Consider the following 27,943-nt stretch of genomic DNA (forward strand, 5'->3'; position numbering starts at 1 on the left):
GTGGAGTATAAGAGCGCAGAATAGTGTTTGTAGCTCTGGGTGTGAGTGGAGTATAAGAGCGCAGAATAGTGAGTGCAGCTCTGGTTGTGATTGGAGTATAAGAATCCAGAATAGTGAGTGCAGCTCTGGGTGTGAGTGGAGTATAAGAACACAGAATAGTGAGTGCAGCTCTGGGTATGAGTGGAGTATAAGAGCGCAGAATAGTGTTTGTAGCTCTGGGTGTGAGTGGAGTATAAGAGCGCAGAATAGTGAGTGCAGCTCTGGTTGTGAGTGGAGTATAAGAATCCAGAATAGTGAGTGCAGCTCTGGGTATGAGTGGTGTATACGGACCCAGAATAGTGAGTGCAGCTCTGGGTGTGAGTGGAGTATAAGAACGCATAATAGTGAGTGCAGCTCTGGGTATGAGTGGAGTATAAGAACGCAGAATAGTGAGTGGAGCTCTGGGTGTGAGTGGAGTTTAAGAACGCAGAAGAGCGAGTGCAGCTCTGGGTGTGAGTGGAGTATAAGAGCGCAGAATAGTGAGTGCAGCTCTGGTTGTGAGTGGAGTATAAGAACGCATAATAGTGAGTGCAGCTCTGGGTATGAGTGGAGTATAAGAACGCAGAATAGCGAGTGCAGCTGTGGGTGTGAGTGGAGTATAAGAACGCAGAATAGTGTGTGCATCTCTGGGTGTGAGTGGAGTATAAGAACGCAGAATAGTGAGTGCAGCTCTGGGTATGAGTGGAGTATAAGAACGCAGAATAGTGAGTGCAGCTCTGGGTATGAGTGGAGTATAAGAACGCAGAATAGTGAGTGCAGCTCTGGGTGTGAGTGGATTATAAGAATGCAGAACAGTGAGTGCAGCTCTGGGTGTGAGTGGAGTATAAGAGCGCACAATAGCGAATGGAGCTCTGGGTGTGAGTGGAGTATAAGAACGCATAATAGTGAGTGCAGCTCTGGGTGTGAGTGGAGTATAAGAACGCAGAATAGTGAGTGGAGCTCTGGGTGTGAGTGGAGTATAAGATCGCAGAATAGTGAGTGCAGCTCTGGTTGTGAGTGGAGTATAAGAACGCACAGTAGTGTGTGCAGCTCTGGGTATGAGTGGAGTATAAGAGCGCAGAATAGTGTGTACAGCTCTGGGTGTGAGTGGAGTATAAGAACGCAGAATAGTGAGTGGAGCTCTGGGTGTGGGTGGAGTATAAGAACCCAGAATAGTGAGTGCAGCTCTGGGTATGAGTGGAGTATAAGAGCGCAGAATAGCGTTTGCAGCTCTGGGTGTGAGTGGAGTATAAGAACGCAGAATAGTGAGTGCAGCTCTGGTTGTGAGTGGAGTATAAGAACGCAGAATAGTGAGTGGAGCTCTCGGTGTGAGTGGAGTATAAGAACGCAGAATAGCGAGTGCAGCTCTGGGTGTGAGTGGAGTATAAGAACGCAGAATAGCGAGTGCAGCTCTGGGTGTGAGTGGAGTATAAGAACGCAGAATAGTGAGTGGAGCTCTGGGTGTGAGTGGAGTATAAGAACCCAGAATAGTGAGTGCAGCTCTGGTTGTGAGTGGAGTATAAGAACGCATAATAGTGAGTGCAGCTCTGGGTATGAGTGGAGTATAAAAACGCAGAATAGCGAGTGCAGCTGTGGGTGTGAGTGGAGTATAAGAACGCACAGTAGTGTGTGCAGCTCTGGGTGTGAGTGGAGTATAAGAGCGCAGAATAGTGAGTGCAGCTCTGGGTGTGAGTGGAGTATAAGAACCCAGAATAGTGTTTGTAGCTCTGGGTGTGAGTGGAGTATAAGAGCGCAGAATAGTGAGTGCAGCTCTGGTTGTGAGTGGAGTATAAGAACCCAGAATAGTGAGTGCAGCTCTGGGTATGAGTGGAGTATAAGAGCGCAGAATAGTGTTTGTAGCTCTGGGTGTGAGCGGAGTATAAGAGCGCAGAATAGTGAGTGCAGCTCTGGTTGTGAGTGGAGTATTAGAACCCAGAATAGTGAGTGTAGCTCTGGGTGTGAGTGGAGTATAAGAGCGCAGAATAGTGAGTGCAGCTCTGGGTGTGAGTGGAGTATACGGCGGATGTTCTCGGCGCGGGCTGCTGTGCTTACCCGTCTGCCACCCCGGACTCCTGTCGCTGGGGGGTGCGCGGCCCTTGTCTCGGACCACGGCTGCCTCCTCCAGGACCTCCATCTTGCCCTTGTACTGCAGCTCCAGCAGGGGGAGGACGTCCGGCAATCTGGCGGAGATGACGCTGCAGGTGACGTCCGGCCGCCCGATGAACCTCTGCCGGACCCTCATCTCGTGGCCGCTCACCACCCTGATGTCGTCCACGTCCTGCCGCTGGTAGCGCTGCACCGGCCGGAGGTCGCAGTCACAGATCTCCAGGGCGGACAGCAGGAGCGTCAGGTGTCCCGGGCGGAGGGTGACGTCGGGGTGACGGCAGAAGACGATGGGGATGACAGTGATGACGCCGTCCTTCCCGCGGCTCAGGGCGGACGCCGCAGCTTCTGTACTCGTCGTCCTCTTCCAAGGATTCCTGCTGAACGGCCACCAGGACGGAGACTCCAGGACTGACAGCATCCTGCGGGGACGACAACCAGAGAGCGTCGCTGCAGACCATCGCACCCGACCCCTAGGGTCACCGTACCAATGCCGGCTGTGCTGGAGGCGACTGCCGGACCACCATAGATTGTGCTCATCCTGCACCTCCTGGTTCATGAACACAAGGCCAGAACATAATATAGCAAGGGGTTAATGGTAGATCCTCTGCTCAGTATCCCCGGTCCTGCACTCATGAGGCTCGGGATGAGCCGTGCAGGCAGCAGGGGGTTAATGGTAGATCCTCTGCTCTCCATCCCTGGCCCTGATCTCGTGCACCAGGAGGCACAGGATGAGCAGTGCAGGCAGCAGGGGGTTAATGGTAGATCCTCTGCTCTCGATCCCTGGCCTTGCTCTCCTGCAGCAGGAGGCACAGGATGAGCAGTGCAGGCAGCAGGGGGTTAATGGTAGATCCTCTGCTCTCGATCCCTGGCCTTGCTCTCCTGCAGCAGGAGGCACAGGATGAGCAGTGCAGGCAGCAGGGGGTTAATGGTAGATCCTCTGTTCTCCATCCCTGGCCCTGATCTCGTGCAGCAGGGGGCTCAGGATGAGCAGTGTAGGCAGCAGGGGGTTAATGGTACATCCTCTGCTCTCCATCCTTGGCCTCGTGCAGCAGGGGGCTCAGGATGACTCTTACCTGTCGGCGGTGGCCATGTCGCCCTCTATCTTGCTCAGGCCGCTCGTGATGTTGCCCAGCTGCTCCCCCTGGTGGTGCAGGACCCGGGTGGTGTCCTCCAGGCGTCTCTGGGAGCCGGACATGATGGCGATGAGCTCGGCCCCCCGGGAGGTGTTGGGGGTCCCCTGCTCCCCTCGCGGTGACAGGAGCTGCTCCCTCCAGAAGTGCTCCAGCACGGTGAAGACGGCGTTCCTGCTGGGCGCCAGCGAGCTGAACCAGTGCTTGTCCCCGCCGCGCGCCAGCACCGTGATGGCGCTGAAGATGTAACTGGACGACTCCTTCTTCATCTCATTGATGCAGGACAGCGGGACGCTCACTGCGCAGTGCTCGGCTCCGTCCAGCTGGAGGCGCAGGTGAGTGGCGGTCAGCGACAGCCGCCCCGGACGCCATCGCTTCTCGCTGGCCAGGTAGTAGGAGCAGCTCCAGCTCCGGACGGCGGGATCCTTACTCATCAGGGTCCGAGATCAATCTGCAAAATCAACAGAGAACTGCTGAGTCTGCACGAACACAAATCAGGAGAGCAAGGCTGCAGTGTAAAGCAATCAACCAAAAACCCCAAACATTAATGTGCCTCCCACAATGACATCAAACCCATCTGTTCTATGTTGTTGTAGATAAAACAGAAACGAGCACAAGGTTCAAACAATGAAAAAATCATTTTTATTATTCCACATGGAAAAAATCTTTAAATAATTACAACACAAATTATCATACAAGCTGACGTAACCTGTATGGCAGGAGTAATGACATGGAGATCAACGCGCCATTATTAACCTTCACCGACCCTTTAATGTTACTAGTGCGGCCCGGCACAGTAATTATTTTGGCCTCCAATCAATGTATGAAGTCCGGCAAAGCCACAGCCCGTCCACCTCCAGAAGGGAGAGATCCAAGCACAATTCAACCCCGCAAGGAACCAGTGCCCGTCCAATGATTATATCGTAGCTCACATGTATATAGCCTGGTGCCACATCCCTCACCCCGACGCGCGTTTCGTCCTCTTCATCAGGGGGCGTATCAAGGAAGAGGGAAAGTGGGTTTTTATATTGTTAAAGCACCAATGAAAATGTATAGAATTGGAACAGCCAAACTAAAGGCGGCGCGCAGCATAACATCACCGCTGGCTCTCAAAAGCCCCGTCATCTCCGGCTGGTGAGACGCCAGCACTCAGGCTGCCATCGTGACAGGCCTGCATGGGTGTCAGCGTACTCCTAATGGCCGGGGAGATCAGAGTCCCAGCAATGGTGAAGGAGAACCGTGTGCTCTATGGTGGCGATTCCAATAGGACCCCACAGAATGACGGTCTGATAAAGTGATCGTCATCTGCCTGATAAATGCAGACGTGAGCGACGTTATTATAATTATATTCTCCAAGACATGAAAACGCGTCATTGCATAAAAGCCGATAATACTATACAAGGCATCATCAATCTCAGGGGCAAACATGCTCTGTGAAGAGAAGACTAATCCATACTTTACTCCATATATCACAACGGTCCTAAAGTCCAGACTATACCATCAGCTCCGTCACACCGCTGCACTACGATGACAGAGCCACATACACTATGCAAAAGGGACTGACAAGACACCAAGCCATAAACACTAAATACACGAATCTATACAGTGCAAACACAAAAAGGCTAAACTAACATGTACAGATAGATTTATTTTGAACATTATGAACTTTCTTCTTTATGTAGTAAAATATGGATTAGTATTATAGTCCAGTTCCGTGCGGGGTTGAATTGTGCTTGGATCTCTCCCTTCTGGAGGTGGACGGGCTGCGGCTTTGCCGGACTTCATACATTGATTGGAGGCCAAAATAATTATGTCGCCGGGACGCACTAGTAACATTAAAGGGTCGGTGAAGGTTAATAATGGCGCGTTGATCTCCATGTCATTACTCCTGCCATACAGGTTACGTCAGCTTGTATTATAATTTGTGTTGTAATTATTTAAAGATTTTTTCCATGTGGAATAATAAAAATAATTTTTTCATTGTTTGAACCTTGTGCTCGTTTCTGTTTTATCTACAACAACATAGAACAGATGGGTTTGATGCAGTGTAAAGCAGGCAGGAATACAGCAGCAGCCTGAGCCGAGACGCAGATACACAATGCAGCTAAGCCCGAGCCGCTGATCACCACTGGGCCCCAATGGAGACAGGCTGCAGTGTAAAGCAGGCAGGAATACAGCAGCAGCCTGAGCCGAGACGCAGATACACAATGCAGCTAAGCCCGAGCCGCTGATCACCACTGGGCCCCAATGGAGAAAGGCTGCAGTGTAAAGCAGGCAGGAACACAGCAGCAGCCTGAGCCGAGACGCAGATACACAATGCAGCTAAGCCCGAGCCGCTGATCACCACTGGGCCCCAATGGAGAAAGGCTGCAGTGTAAAGCAGGCAGGAACACAGCAGCAGCCTGAGCCGAGACGCAGATACACAACGCAGCTAAGCCCGAGCCGCTGATCACCACTGGGCCCCAATGGAGAAAGGCTGCAGTGTAAAGCAGGCAGGAATACAGCAGCAGCCTGAGCAGAGACGCAGATACACAATGCAGCTAAGCCCGAGCCGCTGATCACCACTGGGCCCCAATGGAGAAAGGCTGCAGTGTAAAGCAGGCAGGAATACAGCAGCAGCCTGAGCCGAGACGCAGATACACAACGCAGCTAAGCCCGAGCCGCTGATTACCACTGGGCCCCAATGGAGAAAGGCCGCAGTGTAAAGCAGGCAGGAATACAGCAGCAGTCTGAGCCCAGACGCAGATACACAACGCAGCTAAGCCCGAGCCGCTGATCACCACTGGGCCCCAATGGAGAAAGGCTGCAGTGTAAAGCAGGCAGGAACACAGCAGCAGCCTGAGCCGAGACGCAGATACACAATGCAGCTAAGCCCGAGCCGCTGATCACCACTGGGCCCCAATGGAGAAAGGCTGCAGTGTAAAGCAGGCAGGAACACAGCAGCAGCCTGAGCCGAGACGCAGATACACAACGCAGCTAACCCCAAGCCGCTGATCACCACTGGGCCCCAATGGAGAAAGACTGCAGTGTAAAGCAGGCAGGAATACAGCAGCCGCCTGAGCCGAGACGCAGATACACAATGCAGCTAAGCCCGAGCCGCTGATCACCACTGGGCCCCAATGGAGAAAGGCTGCAGTGTAAAGCAGGCAGGAATACAGCAGCAAGCAGCAGCCTGAGCCGAGACGCAGATACACAATGCAGCTAACCCCGAGCCGCTGATCACCACTGGGCCCCAATGGAGAAAGGCTGCAGTGTAAAGCAGGCAGGAATACAGCAGCAGCCTGAGCCGAGACGCAGATACACAATGCAGCTAAGCATGAGCCGCTGATCACCACTGAGCCCCAATGGAGAAAGGCTGCAGTGTAAAGCAGGCAGGAATACAGCAGCAGCCTGAGCCGAGACGCAGATACACAATGCAGCTAAGCCCGAGCCACTGATCACCACTGGGCCCCAATGGAGAAAGGCTGCAGTGTAAAGCAGGCAGGAATACAGCAGCAAGCAGCAGCCTGAGCCAAGACGCAGATACACAATGCAGCTAACCCCGAGCCGCTGATCACCACTGGGCCCCAATGGAGAAAGGCTGCAGTGTAAAGCAGGCAGGAATACAGCAGCAGCCTGAGCCGAGACGCAGATACACAATGCAGCTAAGCATGAGCCGCTGATCACCACTGAGCCCCAATGGAGAAAGGCTGCAGTGTAAAGCAGGCAGGAATACAGCAGCAGCCTGAGCCGAGACGCAGATACACAATGCAGCTAAGCCCGAGCCGCTGATTACCACTGGGCCCCAATGGAGAAAGGCTGCAGTGTAAGGCAGGCAGGAACACAGCAGCAGCCTGAGCCGAGACGCAGATACACAATGCAGCTAAGCCCGAGCCGCTGATCACCACTGGGCCCCAATGGAGAAAGGCTGCAGTGTAAAGCAGGCAGGAACACAGCAGCAGCCTGAGCCGAGACGCAGATACACAACGCAGCTAACCCCAAGCCGCTGATCACCACTGGGCCCCAATGGAGAAAGACTGCAGTGTAAAGCAGGCAGGAATACAGCAGCCGCCTGAGCCGAGACGCAGATACACAATGCAGCTAAGCCCGAGCCGCTGATCACCACTGGGCCCCAATGGAGAAAGGCTGCAGTGTAAAGCAGGCAGGAATACAGCAGCAAGCAGCAGCCTGAGCCGAGACGCAGATACACAATGCAGCTAACCCCGAGCCGCTGATCACCACTGGGCCCCAATGGAGAAAGGCTGCAGTGTAAAGCAGGCAGGAATACAGCAGCAGCCTGAGCCGAGACGCAGATACACAATGCAGCTAAGCATGAGCCGCTGATCACCACTGAGCCCCAATGGAGAAAGGCTGCAGTGTAAAGCAGGCAGGAATACAGCAGCAGCCTGAGCCGAGACGCAGATACACAATGCAGCTAAGCCCGAGCCGCTGATCACCACTGGGCCCCAATGGAGAAAGGCTGCAGTGTAAAGCAGGCAGGAATACAGCAGCAGCCTGAGCTGAGACGCAGATACACAACACAGCTAAGCCCGAGCCGCTGATCACTACTGGGCCCCAATGGAGAAAGGCTGCAGTGTAAAGCAGGCAGGAATACAGTAGCAGCCTGAGCCGAGACGCAGATACACAACGCAGTTAAGCAAGAGCCGCTGATCACCACTGGGCCCCAATGGAGAAAGGCTGCAGTGTAAAGCAGGCAGGAATACAGCAGCCGCCTGACCCGAGACGCAGATACACAACGCAGCTAAGCCCGAGCCGCTGATCACCACTGGGCCCCAATGGAGAAAGGCTGCAGTGTAAAGCAGGCAGGAACACAGCAGCAGCCTGAGCCGAGACGCAGATACACAACGCAGCTAACCCCGAGCCGCTGATCACCACTGGGCCCCAATGGAGAAAGACTGCAGTGTAAAGCAGGCAGGAATACAGCAGCAGCCTGAGCCGAGACGCAGATACACAACGCAGCTAAGCCCGAGCCGCTGATCACCCCTGGGCACCAATGGAGAAAGGCTGCAGTGTAAAGCAGGCAGGAATACAGCAGCAGCCTGAGCCGAGACGCAGATACACAATGCAGCTAAGCCCGAGCCGCTGATCACCACTGGGCCCCAATGGAGAAAGGCTGCAGTGTAAAGCAGGCAGGAATACAGCAGCAGCCTGAGCCGAGACGCAGATACACAATGCAGCTAAGCAAGAGCCGCTGATCACCACTGGGCCCCAATGGAGAAAGGCTGCAGTGTAAAGCAGGCAGGAATACAGCAGCAGCCTGAGCCGAGACGCAGATACACAATGCAGCTAAGCCCGAGCCGCTGATCACCACTGGGCCCCAATGGAGAAAGACTGCAGTGTAAAGCAGGCAGGAATAGAGCAGCAGCCTGAGCCGAGACGCAGATACACAATGCAGCTAAGCATGAGCCGCTGACCACCACTGGGCCCCAATGGAGAAAGACTGCAGTGTAAAGCAGGCAGGAATACAGCAGCAGCAGCCTGAGCCGAGACGCAGATACACAATGCAGCTAAGCATGAGCCGCTGACCACCACTGGGCCCCAATGGAGAAAGGCTGCACTGTAAAGCAGGCAGGAATACAGCAGCAGCAACCTGAGCCGAGACGCAGATACATAATGCAGCTAAGCCCGAGCCGCTGATCACCACTGGGCCCCAAGGGAGAAAGGCTGCAGTGTAAAGCAGGCATGAATACAGCAGCAGCCGCCTGAGCCGACATGCAGATACACAATGCAGCTAAGCATGAGCCGCTGACCACCACTGGGCCCCAAGGGAGAAAGGCTGCAGTGTAAAGCAGGCAGGAATACAGCAGCAGCAGCCTGAGCCGACATGCAGATACACAATGCAGCTAAGCATGAGCCGCTGACCACCACTGGGCCCCAAGGGAGAAAGGCTGCAGTGTAAAGCAGGCAGGAATACAGCAGCAGCAGCCTGAGCCGAGACACAGTTAAACAATGCAGCTAAGCATGGGCCGCTAATAACCACTGGGCCCCAATGGAGAAAGGCTGCAGTGTAAAGCAGGCAGGAATACAGCAGCAGCAACCTGAGTTGAGACGCAGATACACAATGCAGCTAAGCATGAGCCGCTGACCATCACTGGGCCCCAAGGGAGAAAGGCTGCAGTGTAAAGCAGGCAGGAATACAGCAGCAGCTTGAGCTGAGACGCAGATACACAATGCAGCTAAGCATGAGCCGCTGACCACCACTGGGCCCCAAGGGAGAAAGGCTGCAGTGTAAAGCAGGCAGGAATACAGCAGCCAACTGAGCCGAGATGCAGATACACAATGCAGCTAAGCATGAGCCGCTGACCACTACTGGGCCCCAAGGGAGAAAGGCTGCAGTGTAAAGCAGGCAGGAATACAGCAGCAAGCAGCAGCCTGAGCCGAGACGCAGATACACAATGCAGCTAACCCCGAGCCGCTGATCACCACTGGGCCCCAATGGAGAAAGGCTGCAGTGTAAAGCAGGCAGGAATACAGCAGCAGCCTGAGCCGAGACGCAGATACACAATGCAGCTAAGCATGAGCCGCTGATCACCACTGAGCCCCAATGGAGAAAGGCTGCAGTGTAAAGCAGGCAGGAATACAGCAGCAGCCTGAGCCGAGACGCAGATACACAATGCAGCTAAGCCCGAGCCACTGATCACCACTGGGCCCCAATGGAGAAAGGCTGCAGTGTAAAGCAGGCAGGAATACAGCAGCAAGCAGCAGCCTGAGCCAAGACGCAGATACACAATGCAGCTAACCCCGAGCCGCTGATCACCACTGGGCCCCAATGGAGAAAGGCTGCAGTGTAAAGCAGGCAGGAATACAGCAGCAGCCTGAGCCGAGACGCAGATACACAATGCAGCTAAGCATGAGCCGCTGATCACCACTGAGCCCCAATGGAGAAAGGCTGCAGTGTAAAGCAGGCAGGAATACAGCAGCAGCCTGAGCCGAGACGCAGATACACAATGCAGCTAAGCCCGAGCCGCTGATTACCACTGGGCCCCAATGGAGAAAGGCTGCAGTGTAAGGCAGGCAGGAACACAGCAGCAGCCTGAGCCGAGACGCAGATACACAATGCAGCTAAGCCCGAGCCGCTGATCACCACTGGGCCCCAATGGAGAAAGGCTGCAGTGTAAAGCAGGCAGGAACACAGCAGCAGCCTGAGCCGAGACGCAGATACACAACGCAGCTAACCCCAAGCCGCTGATCACCACTGGGCCCCAATGGAGAAAGACTGCAGTGTAAAGCAGGCAGGAATACAGCAGCCGCCTGAGCCGAGACGCAGATACACAATGCAGCTAAGCCCGAGCCGCTGATCACCACTGGGCCCCAATGGAGAAAGGCTGCAGTGTAAAGCAGGCAGGAATACAGCAGCAAGCAGCAGCCTGAGCCGAGACGCAGATACACAATGCAGCTAACCCCGAGCCGCTGATCACCACTGGGCCCCAATGGAGAAAGGCTGCAGTGTAAAGCAGGCAGGAATACAGCAGCAGCCTGAGCCGAGACGCAGATACACAATGCAGCTAAGCATGAGCCGCTGATCACCACTGAGCCCCAATGGAGAAAGGCTGCAGTGTAAAGCAGGCAGGAATACAGCAGCAGCCTGAGCCGAGACGCAGATACACAATGCAGCTAAGCCCGAGCCGCTGATCACCACTGGGCCCCAATGGAGAAAGGCTGCAGTGTAAAGCAGGCAGGAATACAGCAGCAGCCTGAGCTGAGACGCAGATACACAACACAGCTAAGCCCGAGCCGCTGATCACTACTGGGCCCCAATGGAGAAAGGCTGCAGTGTAAAGCAGGCAGGAATACAGTAGCAGCCTGAGCCGAGACGCAGATACACAACGCAGTTAAGCAAGAGCCGCTGATCACCACTGGGCCCCAATGGAGAAAGGCTGCAGTGTAAAGCAGGCAGGAATACAGCAGCCGCCTGACCCGAGACGCAGATACACAACGCAGCTAAGCCCGAGCCGCTGATCACCACTGGGCCCCAATGGAGAAAGGCTGCAGTGTAAAGCAGGCAGGAACACAGCAGCAGCCTGAGCCGAGACGCAGATACACAACGCAGCTAACCCCGAGCCGCTGATCACCACTGGGCCCCAATGGAGAAAGACTGCAGTGTAAAGCAGGCAGGAATACAGCAGCAGCCTGAGCCGAGACGCAGATACACAACGCAGCTAAGCCCGAGCCGCTGATCACCCCTGGGCACCAATGGAGAAAGGCTGCAGTGTAAAGCAGGCAGGAATACAGCAGCAGCCTGAGCCGAGACGCAGATACACAATGCAGCTAAGCCCGAGCCGCTGATCACCACTGGGCCCCAATGGAGAAAGGCTGCAGTGTAAAGCAGGCAGGAATACAGCAGCAGCCTGAGCCGAGACGCAGATACACAATGCAGCTAAGCAAGAGCCGCTGATCACCACTGGGCCCCAATGGAGAAAGGCTGCAGTGTAAAGCAGGCAGGAATACAGCAGCAGCCTGAGCCGAGACGCAGATACACAATGCAGCTAAGCCCGAGCCGCTGATCACCACTGGGCCCCAATGGAGAAAGACTGCAGTGTAAAGCAGGCAGGAATAGAGCAGCAGCCTGAGCCGAGACGCAGATACACAATGCAGCTAAGCATGAGCCGCTGACCACCACTGGGCCCCAATGGAGAAAGACTGCAGTGTAAACCAGGCAGGAATACAGCAGCAGCAGCCTGAGCCGAGACGCAGATACACAATGCAGCTAAGCATGAGCCGCTGACCACCACTGGGCCCCAATGGAGAAAGGCTGCACTGTAAAGCAGGCAGGAATACAGCAGCAGCAACCTGAGCCGAGACGCAGATACATAATGCAGCTAAGCCCGAGCCGCTGATCACCACTGGGCCCCAAGGGAGAAAGGCTGCAGTGTAAAGCAGGCATGAATACAGCAGCAGCCGCCTGAGCCGACATGCAGATACACAATGCAGCTAAGCATGAGCCGCTGACCACCACTGGGCCCCAAGGGAGAAAGGCTGCAGTGTAAAGCAGGCAGGAATACAGCAGCAGCAGCCTGAGCCGACATGCAGATACACAATGCAGCTAAGCATGAGCCGCTGACCACCACTGGGCCCCAAGGGAGAAAGGCTGCAGTGTAAAGCAGGCAGGAATACAGCAGCAGCAGCCTGAGCCGAGACACAGTTAAACAATGCAGCTAAGCATGGGCCGCTAATAACCACTGGGCCCCAATGGAGAAAGGCTGCAGTGTAAAGCAGGCAGGAATACAGCAGCAGCAACCTGAGTTGAGACGCAGATACACAATGCAGCTAAGCATGAGCCGCTGACCATCACTGGGCCCCAAGGGAGAAAGGCTGCAGTGTAAAGCAGGCAGGAATACAGCAGCAGCTTGAGCTGAGACGCAGATACACAATGCAGCTAAGCATGAGCCGCTGACCACCACTGGGCCCCAAGGGAGAAAGGCTGCAGTGTAAAGCAGGCAGGAATACAGCAGCCAACTGAGCCGAGATGCAGATACACAATGCAGCTAAGCATGAGCCGCTGACCACTACTGGGCCCCAAGGGAGAAAGGCCGCAGTGTAAAGCAGGCAGGAATACAGCAGCAGCCTGAGCCGAGACGCAGATACACAATGCAGCTAAGAATGAGCCGCTGACCACCACTGGGCCCCAAGGGAGAAAGGCTGCAGTGTAAAGCAGGCAGGAATACAGCAGCAGCAGCCTGAGCCGAGACGCAGATACACAATGCAGCTAAGCCTGAGCCGCTGATCACCACTGGGCCCCAATGGAGAAAGGCTGCAGTGTAAAGCAGGCAGGAATACAGCAGCAGCCTGAGCCGAGACGCAGATACACAATGCAGCTAAGCATGAGCCGCTGACCACCACTGGGCCCCAAGGGAGAAAGGCTGCAGTGTAAAGCAGGCAGGAATACAGCAGCAGCAGCCTGAGCAGAGACGCAGATACACAATGCAGCTAAGCACGAGCCGCTGATCACCACTGGGCCCCAATGGAGAAAGGCTGCAGTGTAAAGCAGGCAGGAATACAGCAGCAGCCTGAGCCGAGACGCAGATACACAATGCAGCTAAGCATGAGCCGCTGACCTCCACTGGGCCCCAATGGAGAAAGGCTGCAGTGTAAAGCAGGCAGGAATACAGCAGCAGCCTGAGCCGAGACGCAGATACACAATGCAGCTAAGCATGAGCCGCTGACCACCACTGAGCCCCAAGGGAGAAAGGCTGCAGTGTAAAGCAGGCAGGAATACAGCAGCAGCAGCCTGAGCAGAGACGCAGATACACAATGCAGCTAAGCATGAGCTGCTGACCACCACTGGGCCCCAATGGAGAAAGGCTGCAGTGTAAAGCAGGCAGGAATACAGCAGCAGCCTGAGCCGAGACGCAGATACACAATGCAGCTAAGCATGAGCCGCTGACCACCACTGGGCCCCAAGCGAGAAAGGCTGCAGTGTAAAGCATGGGGGTGTGCAGAGCAGACGTGAGACGGGGGTCCTGTGCGGTGACTAGTGGCGCCTCCCCGGCTGACGGCCTTCTGATTAGGGGAGGTCCTGATGACTATACGTGGCCCGGGCGGTTCACATCTGGAGAAACGGGTGAAACGTCCATTTATAAGAAATGAGTTTTTGCAGACTTACAATAAAACCTCGGCAGCTCTTCTGGAGGGCGAGTTACCCGTCAGCTAGAGCTCTCTGCGGTCAGCCGAATCTGAAGAGGCATTGACCTCAGGGGTCTATCATCTGGAGACGTCATGTGACCGGGAGACGTCATGTGACCGGGAGCCGCCAAGGTTTTATCTCATCTGTAAACGACACCACACAGCCACCGACTCGTGACATCATCATCATCATCATACCAGAGGGCAGGCCTGTGGAGTCGGAGTCGTGGAGTCGGAGCTCATTTTGGTGGCGTCAGAGTTGGAGTCGGTATAAAATGGACCGACTCCGACTCCTAAAATATATAATAAATTGGGTGCAGTAATTCAGTGCAGAATGTGCTGAATATTTTTTCATAGGAATTTGGGAAAGTTATGAAATGTCCTATAAATGGCTGTTCTATTCCTGATCTAAGGCGACATTCACACACAGCGTTTTTCCTGCGTTTTTTGAGGATACGTTTTTCAGCTGCAAAAGCCGATCAGCTTTTTAAAAAACCGCATCACCTGAAATGTTTTTGAGCTCATAATGTTTTCAATAGCAAAAGCAGATTATAAATCTGCTCTATCTATATATCCATTTATCCATATCTGTCTATCCATATCATATCTGTACCAAAAAGAATGAAAGCCGGGTAGCACACAGACTAACACTCCTTTTTTTTAGCACCAGTCAGGTACACCTCATAGCGGCCCAAGGACGCCCAGGACAGGCATTGCTCGTCTTCAGTAACATCAACTGATAGTTGGAATAAATAGACGGCATTCATCACCACATCTTCTTAAGGTGCAGGCTTTATTTTCAAGTGTAGGGGTGTGCAGTATGAGGTTCTGCAGCAGCTGAGGTGTGCAGTATGAAATTCTGCGGAACAGTATGAGGTTCTGCCCCCCCCCAGGTTTGATCCTGGATACGCCCATAGTGTGAATGTAGCCTGAGGATCTAGGGTTTATCTTAGCTGAGATAAGTCATAGTGTGTGTGTAATATATATATATATATATATATATATATATATATATATATATGCAGTACAGACCAAAGTTTGGACACACCTTCTCAAAGCGTTTTCTTTATTTTCATGATCATGAAAATTGTAGATTCACTCTGAAGGCATCAAAACTATGAATTACCACATGTGGAATTATATAATTAACAAAAAAGTATGAATCAACTGAAAATATGTCTTATATTCTAGGTTCTTCACAGTATTCACCTTTTGCTTTGATTACTGCTTTGCACACTCTTGGCATTCTCTTGATGGGCTTCAAGAGGTAGTCACCGGAAATGGTCTTCCAACAGTCTTGAAGCAGTTCCCAGAGATGCTTAGCACTTGTCAGCCCTTTTGCCTTCACTCTGCGGTCCAGCTCACCCCAAACCATCTCGATTGGGTTCAGGTCTGGTGACTGTGGAGGCCAGGTCATCTGCGTAACCCCCATCACTCTCCTTCTTGGTCACATAGCCCTTACACAGCCTGGAGGTGTGTTTGAGGTCATTGTCCTGTTGAAAAATAAATGATGGTCCAACTAAACACAAACCGGATGGAATAGCATGCCGCTGCAAGATGCTGTGGTAGCCATGCTGGTTCAGTATGCCTTCAATTTTGAAGAAATCCCCAACAGAATGCCAAGAGTGTGCAAAGCAGTAATCAAAGCAAAAGGTGGCTACTGTGAAGAACCGAGAATATAAGATATATTTTCAGTTGTTTCACACTTTTTTGTTAATTATATAATTCCACATGTGATAATTCATAGTTTGATGCCATCAGAGTGAATCTATAATAATAATAATAATAAATTTTATTTCTATAGCGCCAACATATTCCGCAGCACTTTACATTTCAGAGGGGATTTGTACAGACATTAGACATTACAGCATAACAATAATCACATAGATCATAACAGATACCAAGAGGAATGAGGGTCCTGCTCGCAAGCTTACAGACTATGAGGAAAGAGGGAGACACGAAAGGTGGGTGGTAACAGTTGCCCTGATTGTATGGACCAGCCATAATGTTAAGTGTGTATCAGTACAGACGCAGAGGGCTAATGGATGCATAAAGCATGTGGGAACATGATGCGGGGATCCTAGTTATGGTAAAACTTTTGGCTGTGCCACACAGGGATAGATTAGGTTAATGTGTTGAGGCGATAGGCCAGTCTGAATAAATGCGTTTTCAGGGCACGCTTAAAATTGTGGGGATTGGGGACTAATCGTATTGACCTGGGAAGTGCATTCCAAAGAATTGGCGCAGCACGTGTATAGTCTTGGAGACGGGAGTGGGAGGTTCTGATTATTGAGGATGCTAACCTCAGGTCATCAGCAGAACGGAGGGCGCGGGTAGGGTGGTATACTGAAACAAGGGAGGAGATGTAGGGTGGTGCTGAGCCATGGAGGGCTTTGTGTGTGAGGGTAATAAGTTTATACTGAATTCTGGAGTGGATGGGTAGCCAGTGTAATGACTGGCACAAGGTAGAGGCATCGGTGTAACGATTGGTGAGGAATATGATCCTGGCTGCAGCATTCAAGACAGATTGGAGAGGGGAGAGTTTGGTAAGAGGGAGGCCGATTAGAAGAGAGTTACAATAGTCGAGACGAGAATGAATAAGAGAAACAGTAAGAGTTTTTGCAGAGTCAAAAGTAAGAAAAGGTCAAATTCTAGAAATGTTTTTGAGGTGCAGATGACAAGAGCGAGCCAGTGATCGAATGTGGGGGGCAAAGGAAAGCTCGGAATCAAGTATGACCCCAAGACAGCGGGCATGTTGCTGGGGAGTAATAGTGGAACCACACACAGAAATGGCAATGTCGGGTGTAGGTACATTAGTAGCGGGAGGAAACACAAGGAGTTCAGTTTTTGACAGGTTCAGTTTCAGATATAGTGAGGACATGATGTTAGACACAGCGTTTAGACAATCGCCGGTGTTTTCTAGAAAGGCTGGCGTGATGTCAGGAGAAGCGTATAATTGGGTGTCATCAGCATAGAGATGGTACTGGAAACCAAATCTACTGATTGTTTGACCAATAGGGGCAGTGTACAAGGAGAAGAGGAGGGGGCCTAGAACCGATCCTTGAGGAACCCCAACAGTAAGGGGAAGATGAGAGGAGGAGGAACCAGCAAAAGATACAGTAAAGGAGCGGTCAGAGAGATAGGAGGAGAACCAGGAGAGAACGGTGTCCTTGAGGCCAATGGAGCGGAGCATAGTGAGGAGGAGCTGATGATCCACAGTGTCGAATGCTGCAGAGAGATCCAAGAGAATTAGCATGGAGTAATGACCATTAGATTTAGCTGTTAGTAGATCATTAGAGACTTTAGTGAGGGCAGTTTCAGTAGAGTGTAAAGAGCGGAAACCGGATTGGCGAGGGTCGAGAAGAGAGTTATCAGAGAGATAGTGGATAAGACGGGAGTGGACCAGGCGTTCCAGGAGTTTAGAGATGAAGGGAAGATTAGAGACAGGTCTATAGTTAGCAGCACAGTTTTGGTCGAGAGATGGTTTTTTAAGTAGTGGATGTATGATGGTATGCTTAAATGAGGAGGGAAAGATACCGGAAGAGAGAGAGAGGTTAAATATTTTAGTTAGGTGAGGGGTGACAGCAGGGGAAAGGGACTGGAGGAGATGTGACGGAATAGGGTCACTGGTGCAAGTGGTTGGGCGAGAAGATGCAAGGAGCCTGCTTACAATTTTCATAGTCATGAAAACAAAGAAAACTCTTTGAATGAGGTGTGTCCAAAATAATCAATATTACAAAGTGTTTTACATATTTACAATTGATTACAATTTTTTGTGTTCTAAAGTTGTATTCCAATAAATATATATTATGTTCTATCTAAATATCTTGATAATTGTATCATAAAAACGATTTAATGTCTGATGTTCACATTGTACTACAATACATTTTTCACTTAAATATAAGCAATATATGTGGGAGTCGTGGAGTCGGTGTAAGGGAAATTGAGGAGTCGGAGTCGCAGGTTTGGCTTACCGACTCCACAGCCCTGCCGGAGGGGGAGGACACCACACAGCCACCGACCCGCAACATCATCATCATACCGGAGGAGGACACCACACAGCCACCGACCCGCGGCATCATCATCATACCGGAGGGGGAGGACACCACACAGCCACCGACCCGCAGCATCATCATCATACCGGAGGGGGGGGACACCACACAGCCACCAACCCACAGCATCATCATCATACCGGAGGGGGAGGACACCACACATCCCACCGACCAGTGGCATCACCATCATACCGGAGGGGGGAGGACACCACACAGCCACCAACCCGAGGCATGATCATCATCATCATACCGGAAGGGGGGACACCACACAGTCACCGACCCGCGGCATCATCATCATCATACCGGAGGGGGGAGGACACCACACAGCCACCGACCCACAGCATCATCATTATCATATTGGAGGGGAAGTGACACCACATGGCAACCGACCCGCAGCACCATCATCGTGCCTGGCCTCTGCCGCTCCCCCTCATACCCTGGCCTCTGTCACTCCTCTCACACCACGGTCTCTGCCGCTCCCCTCACATCTTGGCCTCTGCTGCTCTCCTCATACCCTGGCCTCTGCTGCTCCCCTCAATTCCCGGCCTCTGCCGATCCCCTCATACCCAGGCCTCTGCCGCTCCCCACACATCCCGGCCTCTGCTGCTCTGCTCATACCCTGGCCTCTGCCGCTCCCCTCATACTCTGGTCTCTGCCGCTCCTCTCACATCCTGGCCTCTGCTGCCCTCCTCATACCCTGGCCTCTGCCGCTCCCCACATACTCTGGCCTCTGCCGCTCCCCTCACATCCCGGCCTGTGCTGCTCTCCTCATACCCCGGCCTCTGCCGTTTCGCTCATACCTCGCCCTCTGACGCTGCCCCAAATCCCTTCCTATCCCAAATTACAGGTCCAGATGAATTACTCCCCAGAGTACTGAAGGAGATAGCAGAAGAAATTTTTGAACCCCTCTCCATAATCTTTGAAAATTCTTGGAGAACAGGAGAAGTGCCAGAAGACTGGAGAAGAGCAAATGTTGTTCCTATCTTCAAAAAGAGTAAGAAGGTGGACCCAGGCAACTATAGGCCGGTGAGTCTGACTTCTATACCAGGAAAGATCTTTGAACAAATTATTAAACAACATGTATGTCAGTACCTGGATAAGAATGAAGTGATTAAACAGAGTCAGCATGGGTTTGTAACTAATAAGTCATGTCAGACTAACTTAATTTCCTTTTATGACAGAATCACTGACTGGGTGGATCAGGGAAATGCTGTAGATATATTATATCTATGGTATGGACAAGGCAACTGTTAGGTGGATTCATAACTGGCTTAGTGATAGGACCCAAAGAGTGGTCGTAAATGGCTGCACATCCAGTTGGAAGAATGTCTCAAGTGGGGTACCACAGGGCTCTGTCCTGGGCCCTGTATTGTTCAACATCTTATTAACGATTTAGATGAAGGAATTGAGGGTAAACTGATTAAATTTGTTGATGACACAAAGCTAGGTGTCATAGCTAATACTAGAGAAGAGAGAGAGGATTCAAAAAGATATAAATAAACTGGAGCAGTGGGCAGCAACTAACAGAATGGCTTTTAACAGGGAAAAATGCAAAGTACTACATCTGGGCAATAAAAATGAAAAAAGCATATACAGAATGGGAGGAAAAGGGCTAAGCAACAGCACATGTGAAAAAGACTTGGGTATACTAATAGATCACAGACGGAATATGAGTCAACAGTGTGATGCAGCAGCAAAAAAGGCAAATGCAATTCTAGGATGTATTAACAGAAGCATACAGTCTAGATCACGTGAAGTCATTATTGCCCTCTACTCCTCTTTGGTCAGACCTCATCTGGAATATTGTGTCCAGTTTTGGGCGCCACATATTAAAAAAGACATCAACAAACTGGAGCAAGTTCAGAAAAGAGCGACCAGAATGGTGACCGGTCTGCAAACCCTGTCTTATGAGGAAAGGTTGCAGGATTTGGGATTGTTTAGTTTGCAAAAGAGAAGACTGAGAGGAGACTTAATAGCTGTCTACAAATATCTAAAGGTCTGTCACATTGTAGAAGGATCATAATTATTCTCATTTGCACAAGGAAAGACTAGAAGCAATGGGATGAAACTGAATGGGAGGAGACACAGATTAGAGATTAGAAAAAACTTTTGACCGTGAGAACAGAGAAAACCAAAGAGAACAAATCCTCCAATAAATTATTAAAATATAAATTTTATTGAACCTTGTATAAAAATCTTTAAAAAGGAAGACAATACACAAAAAAAGTGAAAAAACAGCAAACATTGAGCAGAAGGATAAATTCAGTCGGTCATAAATAAATAAAGATCCAAAAGAAATTTTTACAAGTAAGATCCAAAGTAGATAAATAGAAGCAGAAATGCTTTTAAGTGGATCACATAGCGGTGTGAATAAAACAGGACACTCATCAGGAGAGCTTTAAACTAGAACAACATGGGAAGGGAAGCAAAAGACCAGAAAAAGCCATACACCTGACAAATGCTATTGAGAACTCTGCTATTAGAAGTGGAAAGGAAGAACAAAGACAAAAGAATCTAATTAATAAAAATATTGGAGAAAGAGAAACCAATCACAAACTAAAATGTTTCTATACTAATGCACAAAGCATGGGCAACAAACAAGGAGAATTGGAACTACTAACACAGGAAAAGAAATATGATGTCATTGGAATCACTGAGACTTGGTGGGACAATACACATGATTGGAATACAAGACTAGAAGAATACAACTTATTTGCAACAGACTTGATAAACGAGGAGGGGGTGTCGCATTGTATGTTAGAAATGCGTATATCTGCACAGAGATTGAAGCTTCAGAGACTGGGAGTTCTGTGGAAACTGTTTGGGTAAGAATACAAGGACAGAACAATGGAAAGGACACCATTGTAGGCATTTACTACAGGCCACCTGTGCAAGCTGAAGATATGGATGAACTCTTTATGCATCAAATGGCCAAGTTCTCCAAAAAATATGACATAGTTGTCATGGGAGATTTCAACTATCCAGACATTTGTTGGGAATCTCTCTCAGGCAAAACTAACAGGTCAAAGAAATTCTTATCCTCTCTTGCTGACAACTTTATCTTCCAAAAGGTAGGGGAGAAAACAAGGGGAACTGCTACCTTGGATCTAATCCTTATAAACAGGGAGGAAATGGTTGAGGAGGTAAAAGTGGCTGGGACCCTAGGAGGTAGCGACCATGCTATTTTATAATTTTGGATAACTAGAGGAGGAAGACCTGTGAAGACTCAGACGTCAAGGTTAGATTTCAGAAAGGCAGATTTTAAGGGATTCAGAAAGAGAATTGGAGGGATCCAATGGCTGGATATCCTTAAAGACAAAAATGTCCAGGAAGGATGGGAAATCTTGAAAAATGAAATTCTCAAAGCACAAATGTTAACAATTCCGAAAAGAGGGAAGAATAGGAAGCATTTAAGGAAGCCAGGATGGATGAACACAGAACTTAAGCACATGCTAAAAAGGAAGAAAAAAAATGTTTATAAAATGGAAAGAAGGAGGCATATCTAAAGAAGAATATAATGCTGTCTGCAGAACCTGCAGGGCACAAATCAGATTATCTAAAGCTGACAATGAATTGAGGCTTGCAAGAGATGTCAAAAGCAATAATAAAGGATTTTGGGGATATGTCAAAAGTAAAAGAAAAGTCAAAGATGCTATAGGATTTTTACAGGATGAAAATGATGAAATGGTAAGACAGGATGTTGAGAAGGCCGAACTTTTAAATTCCTATTTTGCATCTGTTTTCTCTCAGAAAGGAAATGTAACATCAACTGTTCTTCACTGTCCTATTAAGGGAATAGAAGAATCCAGGATATCTATAAACAGAAAGATAGTGAGGAAACACTTAGCTAACCTAAATGAATTCAAGTCTCCAGGTCCAGATGAATTACACCCCAGAGTACTGAAGGAGATAGCAGAAGAAATTTTTGAACCCCTCTCCATAATCTTTGAAAATTATTGGAGAACAGGAGAAGTCCCAGAAGACTGGAGAAGAGCAAATGTTGTTCCTATCTTCAAAAAGGGGAAGAAGGTGGACCCAGGCAACTATAGGCCGGTGAGTCTGACTTCTATACCAGGAAAGATGTTTGAGCAAATTATTAAACAACATGTATGTCAGTACCTGGATAAGAATGAAGTGATTAAACAGAGTCAGCATGGGTTTGTAACTAATAAGTCATGTCAGACTAACTTAATTTCCTTCTATGACGGAATCACTGATTGGGTGGATCAAGGAAATGCTGTAGATATAGTATATCTTGACTTCAGCAAAGCATTTGACAAAGTATCTCATACAATTCTTATTGAAAAAATGACTAAGTATGGAATGGACAAGGCAACTGTTAGGTGGATTCATAACTGGCTTAGTGATCGGACCCAAAGAGTGGTCGTAAATGGCTGCACATCCAGTTGGAAGAATGTCTCAAGTGGGGTACCACAGGGCTCTGTCCTGGGCCCTGTATTGTTCAACATCTTTATCAACGATTTAGATGAAGGAATTGAGGGTAAACTGCTTAAATTTGCTGATGACACAAAGCTAGGAGGGATAGCTAATACTAGAGAAGAGAGAGAGAGGATTCAAAAAAGTATAAATATACTGGAGCAGTGGGCAGCAACTAACAGAATGGTTTTTAACAGGGAAAAATGCAAAGTACTACATCTGGGCAATAAAAATGAAAAAAGCATATATAGAATGGGAGGAATAGGGCTAAGTAACAGCACATGTGAAAAAGACTTGGGTATACTAATAGATCACAGACTGAATATGAGTCAACAGTGTGATGCAGCAGCAAAAAAGGCAAATGCAATTCTAGGATGTATTAACAGAAGCATACAGTCTAGATCACGTGAAGTCATTATTTCCCTCTACTCCTCTTTGGTCAGACCTCATCTGGAATATTGTGTCCAGTTTTGGGCACCACATTTTAAAAAAGACATCAACAAACTGGAGCAAGTTCAGAAAAGAGCGACCAGAATGGTGACCGGTCTGCAAACCCTGTCTTATGAGGAAAGGTTGCAGGATTTGGGAATGTTTAGTTTGCAAAGGAGAAGACTGAGAGGAGACTTAATAGCTGTCTATAAATATCTAAAGGGCTGTCACATTGTAGAAGGATCAACTTTATTCTCATTTGCACAAGGAAAGACTAGAAGCAATGGGATGAAACTGAATGGGAGGAGACACAGATTAGATATTAGGAAAAACTTTTTGACAGTTAGAGTGATCAATGAGTGGAACAGGCTGCCACGAGAAGTGCTGAGTTCTCCTTCAATGGAAGTCTTCACACAGAGGCTGGACAGACTGTCTGTAATGATTTAGCGAATCCTGCTTTGAGCAGGGGGTTGGACCAGATGGCCCAGGAGGTCCCTTCCAACTCTACGATTCTATGATTCTATGACTAAACTGGGGAGAAGATAATTCAATAGAAGAAAACTTCATACAGTTCATAAATAGCAAATACAAGACAATACTGAGAGCTGGCAGAGTAAGAATACTTCTTTGCACATCATAGAAAATGCATAATAGGTAAAAATACATAATATACATAGATAATTAAATGCACAGAGTAACCCTGAGTCCAGCCTGTTGCAATGTGCCCCTTGACGCGCGTTTCGAGATCTTTTCCTCAGAAGAGGGCACATTGCAGCAGGTTGGACAGGTTGGACTCTGGGTGACTCTGTACATTTTTAGACATGGTTCAATAAAAATTCTATTTTAATAATTTATTGGAGGATTTTTTCTCTTTGGTTTTCTCTGTTTTCACAGCGGCTAGACAAACATCTGTCTGGGATGATTTAGCGAATCCTGTTTTGAGCGGGGGGTTGGACCAGATGGCCCAGGAGGTCCCTTCCAACTCTACTATTCTATGATACTATGATTTGCTCCCAAATTCCCCCTCTCCTCCCTTGCCCCAGCTGCCCCCTCTCCTCCCATATTTCATTTCCCGTCATATCTCGGCTCCCACACCTTCTCTCGTTTCCCACCCCTGGTACCGAATTCTGATTCCTCCTGTTCCTTTCTTGCGTCAGCCCTGGCCCCTGAATCCTCTCATATCCCAGCTCCTCCCAAACCCTGGCTCCCTCGTTCCTTCAGGATTCCGCCTCCAGGGCTCACTTCATACCCCGGTCCTCTCTGATTCTTCTATATCCTGGCAGATACTGGGACAGCGGGATACGATGGGACAGAAGTAACAGAGAACCATTGGCGCATGCCTGCATAATGCCGCCGGTCACAGGACAAGCGGAGGGCCACCGATCGCAGGACGAGCGGAGGGCCACCGATCGCAGGACCGGCGGAGGGCCACCGATCGCAGGACCGGCGGAGGGCCACCGATCGCAGGACCGGCGGAGGGCCACCGATCGCAGGACCGGCGGAGGGCCACCGATCGCAGGACCGGCGGAGGGCCACCGATCGCAGGACAGGCGGAGGGCCACCGATCGCAGGACCGGCGGAGGGCCAGCGATCGCAGGACCGGCGGAGGGCCACCGATCGCAGGACCGGCGGAGGGCCACCGATCGCAGGACCGGCGGAGGGCCACCGATCGCAGGACCGGCGGAGGGCCACCGATCGCAGGACCGGCGGAGGGCCAGCGATCGCAGGACCAGCGGAGAGCCACCGATCGCAGGGTCAGCGGAGGGCCACCGATCCTGGGCACGGGGGGCCGTCAGCTGGTCCTGAGGCTGCATTGTTGGGATAGCTTCCCCTCGTCCGGTCACTTTTCTCAAGGAGATGATACCCGACATCAGATGTTGGCAGTGCTGCGCTCAGTGATGCACTCAGTGCTGCGCTCAGTGCTGCGCTCAGTGATGCACTCAGTGCTGCGTCCAGTGATTGGCTTCATGCTCAGGACTGATTCGCCGCCATCACAGTCTCTCTGGAGTGTCAGGATTCTGGTCTGAAGATTCAATGTGCAAATTAAAGGGACGTCCTAAATCCTGTAAAAAATATTATAAAAGCGTCAGAATATTGTATTTGCGCTCCTGCAGCATTTCCTATCACCCACAGTGACGCTGCACACCAGTGATCCGCGCAGGCAGCGGCCGCAGGGTCGGAGAAGCCTAATATCCAGACAGCAGGACCTGATCATGTAAGGAATCTGATTGGCCATCAGGGAAGTGATTGTCGACCAGGAGTGATCTGATTGGTTGAGCTGCACAGAAGGAGCCAATCAGATCCTCCAAAGATGAGAAAACTTATCTGATTGATTAGCAACAACCAATCAAATTCCTACTCTCATCTTCCAGGGCTGACGTGATCGGTTGCTAGTGACAACAGCCTGGAATCGTGCCGGGCATTACTGCAGTTGCACTCAGCAACCAATCAGATCACGCCCCCACTGGAAAGAGCATCCTCCGTGATGTGATGCCATGTGACCAGAGATGACCTCCCCCCGTGAACACATGCCGCCCAGTGGCCGGAGAACCACAACTCCCAGCATTCCCGCCCGCCGCGCCTCATACACGGAACGTCAGTTACCGGGAGCTGCACGGATGGGGATCCTGGTGACACCACCTCTACGTCATCAGCTGCACCACGTGACCAGTCTGTGCAGCCTGGAATAGCGACCGAGCAGAAACTGCGGCGACGGCGGAACTGTGAGAAGGGACAGCGGCCGGCGGGTGACTGGAGGGGCCCCGGCAGGGCTGCCACTAGGAATTTCGGGGCCCCATACTGGCAAAATTTTCGGGGCCCCTTGAAACTCCGCCCAGGCTCCACCCAGCCCCGTCTCCACCCCTCGAACCTTCCAAAGTCCCACCGCTCTCTTGGAACAACTCCACTTCTGCACCATGTCCTCACAAATCACACATTAACAGTTCCCATCACCACATACATAGCCAGCAGCTTTTGTTTTAGCCAAAAGATTTTTTAACCCACCACCACGACAAAGTAGACTCTTTTGGCCGGGCCCTACTCTACTGTAACTTACTAAACATTTGCTAAAATATCCAATACAATTTTGGTATATTTTTATTTATTTTTCCATTTTTAAAATTACCAATAATGCCACATACAAGGGACAAATGCCACTGCACCATGACCAGCCACCATATTACCACCACATGGTGAACTAAAATCCCATATACAAGGAACAAATACCATCACGCCATGACCAGACCACATTTTACCACCACATAGTGACCGGGGCCCCACTCCGGTCATTGGGCCCTATCCAGTAAGGGCAGTAATGCCCTGATAGCGCCCCTGCTTAGGTCAGTGGGTTTGGGAAGAAGGATACTTATATTATAAAGTTTTCGGGAATATTAGGAATAATTAAGGTATATAAAAGAATTGTCCAGCTGAAAAAAGTGTATGGCCGGGGTCACACGAGTGATGATTCTCTCATGTGAGAGAATCAGCTTAATTATGCTACTGACACTCAGCTCAAACTCTCATCCAAGTGTCATCTGATTCTCTTGCATGAGATAATCAGAGCACATTGAGAAGACAGGGAACTTAATTTCTCCATCTTCTCCATTGTCTGAGGTCGTGGATTCAGACTGCACTCAGCTGACAGCTGCACGGCGTGCTGCAGATTATTTTTCCACAGATGAATTCGGTCTGTAGAAAAAATCACAGATCTGTGATGCCCCAAAGTATAACACTGTGCTGAGTGTTATGCAATAAAACATCACATAGCGCTCAGCCGTGTTATACGCTTGTGTGAGCGAGGACTGAGAGCCTTCATTCCCCCTGCAGATCTTCTCATCAGCCTCTCATGCTGGAGTCCGGCCTCAGTTACTTTTCTGTAATACTGTGGAATTTTTGCATACTTTTAGGGTGTGTGCACTTGTTGCGGATTCTGCTGCGGATTTTTCCACACAAATTTCACTGAATCCGCCAGTAAAATGACCTGCGTTTTACCTGAGGATTTTCTGCAGATTTTGTGCAGATTTCTACAGCGTTTTTACACTTGTGGATTCCTATAATAAAAGAGGTGTAAAAATGCTGTGGATCCGCACAAATAATTGACATGCTGCAGATTTAAAGCCGCAACATGTGCACAACAGTTTTGGTTTTAGTCTTTTGGGCTATGCGCACACGTAGTGAAACGTGCTGCGGATTTTTCTGTGTGGATTTGGAAAAATCCACAGGTCAAAAGACCTGAGGTTTACCTGCGGATTAGCCCTGCGGTTTCACACCTCACAATGGAGAAGGTGTGAAACCGCTGCGGATTCCGCACAAAGAATTGACATGCTGCGGATTGTAATCCACGGAAAAATCCACAGTATGTGCACTGCGTTTTTCATTCTCCATTGAAAACAATGGTACTGTACACCGCAGCTTAGCTGCTGTTCCACAGAGCCAAAACCGCTGCGGATCCGCAGCAGAATCCGCAACATGTGCACATAGCCTAAGGGTACAACGCAGCAGAATCTGCAATGTGTGCATATACCCTAACATATACTGTGTTTGTGATTATATATATATAGTGTGTGGTTGTGTTACATAACATCTCTGGGAGATGCTATAAATCCTGATGAGCAGTGTCCTGGCCCCCTGTCCCCTCCAGAGAAGGATAAGGCAGTGTGCCCCCTCTGCCCCTGACAGGACACCACAGCTCCATTCTGAAGACTGAAGTTTTTTTTACATAAGTTTGGAGAGTAAATGCAGGGAATCCTGAGAGGGGGCTGCTGTGTCCTGTCAGGGGGCAGGCTGTGCTCAGTGGTCTTATGCTTCTCTGTAGGAGGTGAGGGGGGCACTCAGCTCTGCTGTTATCTTGGTCTATAGCTGATACAGGCAGGGGTCAGACTCAGGACATCGCAGCGTCCTTCCTTGGTGAGCGGCTGCTGTGCTGATAGTGTGGCTGACGCTGTCACTGAGCACACAGCCCACTCACTGAGGATCCATCTGCTACAGGGACTGGACTAGATCCTGGCAAGACACTGGCCATACAACACAGGCTCAGACACTCACCGGGGGACTGAGGGCTGCACTGCTGCTCAGTGACTCACTCGAGACTGTGTGGCGGAAGAATACTATATCTGCACTGCACTAAGCCCGCGCTCAGCCAGGATTGGA

The 27,943-nt window shown here is 50.2% G+C and overlaps 1 protein-coding gene across 1 annotated transcript; it reads right to left on the bottom strand.

Moving 5' to 3' along the window:
* Positions 1–321: 321 nt before the first annotated feature.
* On the bottom strand, positions 322–27,878 carry LOC141053997 (uncharacterized). Its single transcript, XM_073551139.1, has 3 exons — positions 27,839–27,878; positions 3,198–3,705; positions 322–2,543 (listed from the first exon to the last, which is right to left on the bottom strand). The coding sequence occupies exons 2-3, from the start codon at positions 3,686–3,688 to the stop codon at positions 458–460; spliced, it is 2,577 nt and encodes an 858-aa protein (XP_073407240.1). The 5' UTR covers positions 3,689–3,705; positions 27,839–27,878; the 3' UTR covers positions 322–457.
* Between the last annotated feature and the right edge of the window lie 65 nt (positions 27,879–27,943).

Source organism: Dendrobates tinctorius, unplaced genomic scaffold, assembly GCF_039654945.1.
Source record: "Dendrobates tinctorius isolate UK_male_01 unplaced genomic scaffold, ASM3965494v1 ptg000173l, whole genome shotgun sequence".
In the NCBI taxonomy this organism is placed as follows: domain Eukaryota; kingdom Metazoa; phylum Chordata; class Amphibia; order Anura; family Dendrobatidae; genus Dendrobates; species Dendrobates tinctorius.